Source organism: Festucalex cinctus, chromosome 15, assembly GCF_051991245.1.
Source record: "Festucalex cinctus isolate MCC-2025b chromosome 15, RoL_Fcin_1.0, whole genome shotgun sequence".
Lineage (NCBI taxonomy): Eukaryota > Metazoa > Chordata > Actinopteri > Syngnathiformes > Syngnathidae > Festucalex > Festucalex cinctus.
This window is the reverse complement of record NC_135425.1, coordinates 10822133-10829454: the sequence shown is the minus strand read 5'-3', so window position 1 is coordinate 10829454 and position 7322 is coordinate 10822133. Positions and strand designations below refer to the sequence as shown.

At 34.7% G+C, this 7322-nt stretch overlaps 1 protein-coding gene across 1 annotated transcript in view; it reads right to left on the bottom strand.

The window, feature by feature from the left end:
* Positions 1 to 359: 359 nt before the first annotated feature.
* LOC144002601 (ephrin-A5-like) overlaps positions 360 to 7322 on the bottom strand; it is a 166901-nt gene continuing 159938 nt past the window's right edge. The window contains exons 3-5 of the mRNA XM_077497987.1: positions 3267 to 3332; positions 3100 to 3180; positions 360 to 1165 (exon numbers count right to left, since the gene is read on the bottom strand). Coding sequence (XP_077354113.1) covers positions 1041 to 1165; positions 3100 to 3180; positions 3267 to 3332 — 272 coding nt within the window. The 3' untranslated portion in view covers positions 360 to 1040. The remainder of the gene's footprint in view (positions 1166 to 3099; positions 3181 to 3266; positions 3333 to 7322) is intronic.

Below are 7322 nucleotides of genomic sequence, written 5' to 3'. Positions count from 1 at the left end.
ACAAAAAGGAATAATGCAAGAGGACACCTATAACTTTGACATTCATTAATAACATTATCCAACACATACGTATTCCACGATTTGTACACCCTGATAGCACATCAAACTTTTCTTTTTTTTTCTTCCTTTCCTGGACTTTGTTAAAACCACTAAAAACATTCCGATTAAAACAAATGCACAAACTATTCAGTATTGTATGATGTTCCCAAATGAAATGTGTGTTATGATATCTAACCTGATGAGCTATTGTGCTAATATGTTTTTATTGCCTTTTTACCAGAGCTACAAGCTAACCAGACCAAAAAATCACAATAAATAAATGGCATGTTGCCAGGACAAAAAACAAAGCAAAACATACCTTGCACAGGTCACTGCAATATTTTACTGTACACCCGTGTTGGCTGCTACACTTGAAGTATGTGATCTATTAAAACGTACAAAAAAAAAACCAAACAAACAAAAAAACGCCACTAAATTGCTTCAATTCAGACACTAAAGACGAGTGCTTCTTTAAATGGTCTCAATATATTTCCAACAAAGGCTACTACTCCACAGTCTCAAGAAATGAATGAACACCTTTCTAACCTGAGGAAGGTTACAAATTGTGAGAGGCTTGCCCTCAACTCCCCATGCAAACAAAAACATCCTTTCTTCTGATCCATGTGTCATCTTCTGGTGCGAGATGTCGTCATGTTACTTGTCGGGAAACTTTTGAGTGATCCTGCAGCGCTTCGGAAAAGAATGTCAACACTGGCGTGTGTTTGTTTCAACACAAATGAACGGTTAATAATCTGGGAGGTGAACAGTAAGAGATTCTGCATCTTTCCCCATGGGCCACTGGTACCTGCCACAATCACACAAGTTGGCAAAATGAAGTTTTTCATGGTCCCTTCCTCTTTCACCGAGAGAGATTGTCAGTGTTTATCTTGTTCCTTTTTTTTATGTAATAAAAAAAGTGCTCAATAAAGGGGTGGAGTTGCAGGATAGGGCAGCCTCTGGTCCAATCAGGACAGTCAATTCCTGTTTTGTCAGAACGAGCGCTATAAAGACAAGATGGCTGCCAGGAGTATGAGGGCGGAGCTAAGCAGGAGCGCAGAACTGCGACAGCGGGCGGCAGAATTCACGTCCGTTTTAGAAGGCTCCGGTGACTCGTGGCTGATGTCATCTGAAGGCAAAAAAGATGACATTAATTGTTATTATTGAATATTGTTATTATTTAATAAGCTTGGAAGTAAGTGACGATTGATTGTTAAACTAAACAGACTGTGAGTGTGTATTTATATTAGAAATAGTAATGAGAGCATGAAAAGGTTAAACACCCATAAACCTCAACCAAAAAAAAAATCAAAAAAATCTGTGGTGCCAATAAAATGATGATTTTGGCTGGTCTGTGGTCTTTAAAGGGAATTCAAAACCACTAAAGCAATTACTTCACATAGTTTACATTAAGGGAAATAGTCAACCATTAAGTCTTTATAAGGCACTTGGTTAAACAGAACTCTAATACAGTACTCGATTGTGATCAGAACTGCATTCTTAAAATTTCTTTTTAACTTTCCACAATGAGGCATGCTGGGTCTGTTCAGGCACCCACTTATAAAGAAGCAATAATTGTTCCGTGTTTTAAAAAAAAGACGACAGAAATGTTGGTATGTGACAAAGTGGCAGCAGCAAATATTGTAAAATCATGTAGTAAGGTTACGAGTCACAGCGTGAAGCCATGTGTCAGTCAGGCTGTCAGAATAAAAGGCAAAAGATTGTCACTGCCACTGGGGAAATAGTGCATCAATAGCGAATCACTACAGTTACAGTTCTTTTCATAATTTGGAGGGATTAAAAAAAAAACAAAAAAACGACAAATCTTGTACAATGAGTGACTCCAGAGAGATTTATAGTTCTTCATTTTATGTCTTAATTTTTATGAGACATGGTTGGAAGAGCATCCACTGTGATGTACACAATAATGTACATTAGAACAAAATATGCACACACAACATTAATTTAGATATTTTTTGTATATTTTGCATACCACAAATTACTGTAAATTACTGCGTTTGCTGTTAGGCTGATTTCATTTTGTTTAATTAATTAATTAATTTATATATTTTTTTATTCATTTTTTTTTAATTTTTTTTTATAGAATTCTTTTTAATTTATTATTTATAGATTTTTATTTATTTATTTAATTTATGTATTTATTTCTTTTTATTTTTCATTCATTCATTTATTTTTTCATTTTTTTTTTAATTTTTTTTTTAATAATTAGTAAATTAAAATTGTATTAATAATGAAATAAGTTTAAATATATTGAGTAAAAGGGGTAGGACTAGATAAGTTTTTAACTTCTTCCTACTCCCTTTTGAACATGTAAGTTATGATTGATTGAATGATTATTTTATTGGGATTTTCTTCTCTTTTGATTGTTGTTGTTTTCTGTTTTATTTCTGCTGTTCATCTGTTTATATGTTCAAAAAAATAATAAAAGGAAAATTTATTTTATTTTTTTTTTATAGAATTGTTTTATTTATTTTTATTTTATTTATTTATTTATTTATTTTATTTTATTTATGTATCTTTTCAAAAAATTTGTATTTATTATGTAAACTTGTATTTATTTCTTATTTTTATAGAATTGTGTAAAATACAAATATAGAATGCATAGTTTGTATTGTACATGTGATCAGGTATTTTTCATAATGATGACTTAATTATTTGTATTAAAAAGCTAAACCATCATAATTATAATTTACTGATGGTGTATTGATATATAATTTGGGTTTAGACTAAACACAAAGGAAAGCAAGTAACGGTAAATCTGGGGTGTTGAAACTGGTTGAACAAAAATAAAAACAAATTAATATGAGTAAATAATTTTGGCGTTGAGCTATGAGCAATTCAAATAAAGAAAATCACAGGAAAAAAAATCTCTATTTTAAATATGTCTATATTTTGTTTATTGCACTGTATGACATATTTTAAATAGTTAACATTTTTAATTGCTAAACAGCGTCAATAAAGTACATACTTCACTAATTCTCAAGAGAGTAGCAAAACCCCTCCCCACACCACACATGCACATTTCTGTCAAACCCCACCAACCTCTGGGTTCTAGACTGTTGTGACTGTTTTCGTCAAAGTCGACCCCTTCCTGTACGCTGCCAGAGTTTCGCACACAATTGTCTTGAAACACAAAGAGGACAGAAGAAGACGTGTGATTACTGAAATCCGACGTCACTCATCTCCAGTTCCAACAATGCGCAACTTACTTTGGGGCCGAACAAAGACCTTGAGTCGAAGGCAGCTCCTTCTTCCTTTGGCGTCAGTGAGGGAAGCTGTTGGGGGGGAAAATAATAATAAACGTCCACTATTAAATAGTACACATAGTAAGCATACATGTTTCCAGTTTTTCGTTATTCTGGTACATTTCCAACCAACCAACAATTTACATTTTAATGGCTGCAGCTATTGAATATTTTAGTATTCAGAAATCCTACTGAAAATTCAATCAATCGCATATTCAGATAAAATGAAATATAGATTTTTGCTTGGTTGATGAACAATTATGAAAAGAACATATTTCCACATCCAAATTTAAATTGTGCATAGCAGCAAACTGTATTTTCCTATCTAGAAACATTAGTGATATTTTGGGCAATGAGGCAAAGTGATGTCAGAACCACAGTTGCGATTTTGCTGCCTAAAACAGCACCTTTGAGTAAGCCAGGTTTGTTAAAAATGGATCAGTAACTGTTATCATCAAAGTGTGCTTTGTGCTTTTTTGTCTAAACTGCCTTTGAAAAAAAGTTCAATGGACCTGCCAGCCTATATGGAGCACTCACTTAGCGGCTATCTGCTAGCCACTAGCCGCTAATGCTTGGAACGAGCGCTACATTTTACAAAGTCAGCATATTCTATTAATTTTTCTGGGGAATTATCCTTAATTAGCGATTGAACATGATTTCAGGATGATGCTGTGTTGATGTTGGGGGCAACAATTTGTGACAACAATTTAAATTTAAACTGGGCTCCAACTATCATCATGCACAGCATTGCTATAGCTAGCTTGACTTGTCTTCCCAACAATGCACATCAAATAAACCCGAGGTACCCGAGACATTGCATTTTTTTTCACCCTTAACTCATTTACTCCCAATAACGTATAAATGTTTTTTTTTTAATGTTCTAAGTGTCCCAAAGACGTATTTATACGTTTAAAAAATAAATAATTTTTTTTTTATTTGTTTTTATGCTAGAGCATACAGAAGGCTTAGATGCATCCTCTCAACTGCAAAGAACGGTTGCAGAAATCGTAGTTATTATAACGGCCAGCAGGTGGAAGCAGAGCAAAGGAGATCAACCAGGGCCATCTAGAAAAAAAGCTAAATTACTTACAATTTTAAAAAGATTTGTGAAAACTGATGAAACTTAGCTCTCTTCTAATGCTAGTTGCTGCAAATCGGATAGCTTTTTTTGGATACTTTTTTTTCCTGATGAAAGAAGGGACTTTAATCTTTCTTTTGGTAGGTTCCATGCTTTTATAGCAATAGAACACAATATTCTGTGGGCCTTTCAAAATCAGTCAAAATCCAGTAAAACAGCCGGGAGCGAACACTTCGCTTCTGTGAAAATGGCTGGGAGTGAATGAGTTAATCACAGCAGTCACTTTTTATTTTTTACCTCATCATCTTCACTGTCTGTCACTATACAAAAAGACATATAACTACCTTACCAAACATAAATTTCCTTGTACATGACTAGAATCTACTAAATTAATGAATGAAAATGAAAATTAGAATACGCAAGTTAAAATATATATATTGTTTGTTTAAGATTATGTTGCCTTGGTGTTAATACAGTAAATACATATATAATTGCCGTGCTTGTGCTTTTTCAAAATGTGCACAATCTTTTCCGTCATTAACTGCCAACTACAGGCTTCTCCAAGTTTAGCTTCAAGAAATGAAGCTGACAAGGTCGATGTTTTTTTTCAGGGGAGGAATTCAACTTTATCTCTTTCAAAATAATCCACCCCAGAGGAGCTTTATCTCTCTTTCTGAACTTCCTTCCCTCATCGTGGTGGAAAAGCATTTAGACTCCATATACATTCCCATAAAGCAACTCAATGTCATCTGCACATTTCCATTCCTCATTTCTGTTAGGCTCACCTTCAAAATCTACAGCAGTAAATGTGTTTCCAGAAACTTTTGCGTTTCTTCGTTAACTGGCCTGACTTTCATTTGTGCTTTCGCTATTGTTTGGAATATTTTGATGTGTCGTCAAGCACGATCTTCATCTGACAGTCTCCCCTCTTTCTGACTTCTCATAAGCATAGAAAGACTGACCTCGGTCATTTCCTGGTGCCTCAACCTGTTTAAAGGGTACATTTACAAAACAAAGATCTACTAAAACCGGCAACGGTTTTCCTTTGTGTTTATTGTAGATTATGTTAGATAGCGACGGTTCACATGAGCCTGCAAAAAACGCTTCAACCGCACACATCTAGTGTGCCAGATTCTGACCCAGCGTTTCAACTCTTACCCATGACTGAGGCTCTTATTTCAAAAAGTGCAATATCAGATGCTGTATGGCCGTGAAAGGAGATAAAACGTCGTCGTAAACCTCACCATGAGTGGAATATTGGATGTCAAGTAGCAGGAGGAGGATATAAACGTGGAAGAAACAAAGTCAATCACGCTGTGTCTGTCCATGTCAACCATATCCAATAACAACTCACAGCCAGACAAAACCTACTACAGTAGTCTCACTTCGTAAGATCACAGATACACACATCAAAGACACAGTGTGGTCTTATTCAGTTGACTTGAATTAATTTTGCATTTCTTGGACTGATATTGTCATGACTCGAGTCATGCAGGAGGTATGTTTGGGTTTCGTCTCGAGTTATGCAGGAGTAGTGTTTGGGTATTGTCTCTTGTCTGGGGTCACGCCTGGGTTAGGTTTGAGTTCATGAGGTCATGACCGAGGTCAAGTGTCGATTTTGTACTGATGTAATCATCATCTAGTTTCAACTAGTTTAGGACTATATGATGTTAAGGATTATTTATGCTATGCGATGTCAGGAACGATCTGTAATTACTGGGTTAACAGCCAATCAGATAATGCCATGTCGGTACTGGTACTCACATGTCTAGTCACAACCAATGGGATCGATTTGCTGTCTATATAAGCTGCCTGCGAAATGTGTGTTCGCCGGATTATTACTCACTGTTCTCTGTGCATCTCCGCAGCCCAAGGGGGCTTGGCGTATCGTGATTCTTGATGCATTCTCCTTGTTTTTCGTTTAGTCAGGTTATGTGAATTAATAGTTAAAATAAATAGTTAAAACCGTATTTGTCTGAGCTTTGGGATCCAAACTTCTCAGCACATAACAGATATACAACAAAAATTGATAGTACTTAATTAATTAATTTGACCACCAACAAAAATAAAAGTAAATAAAAGCCTACAAAAATAAATTTATGCAACACCTGCCCTAAATTAACAGTATTAATTAGGTAATTATGATTATGAAAGTATTTGTTCAAGTTTCTGTAATGGATAATACACAAGTATGTAGAAACCTGTTTAAAAAAAAAATGATATTATAATGTACATTTGTATTTCTTGATTTTGCTAACAAATTATAAGTGCTTAATTGCAGTTCAAAGCATAAAACATAGCGGTTGAATGTTATGTTTATTTAATTTCTGAACTTCACAGAGAAGTCCACTAAACCAGCTTGAATTCGATGAATTTAGTGTCACATGCCTGAAAATGTTAAACTACTAGTAGCCCACTGAAATTAATAGAGTCCACATTCAATCACTTCCTTACTACTATGGCTACTAATACAGTAAATACCAATAGGCAATCAGTCTATGCATGTCCAACACATTCAAATGCCGCAGAGGACATCAACAAAAAAAAATAATCTGCATTGTTGCCGTTAGTTCTGTTAACTTGCATCAACCATAACAGAGGCTGCTGTCAAGTTTTTGAATGCTAAAAAGGCCAAACCACTTTAAAATACAAGAAAATAAACCTCAACAGAAAGAGTGGGAAACACACAGTTGTTCTTGTTTTTTTTTGTGATAAATATGACTGGGGGTGCAATTATGCACTGTGAGGTGTCATATGACAGATTCTGTTTTGTCTGTGATCACATTTACATTTGTCATGTAAGTATCAAGAAAAATGTTCCTGTGTTCTTATCAAGGATTGCTTCAAAAGTTTATTCACATTTACTTTTTTAAGTTAGTCACTCACATTTCATTCCCGTGTACTCTGTTGAGTTACTTTCTCAGCAAATGCAAACATCCCTT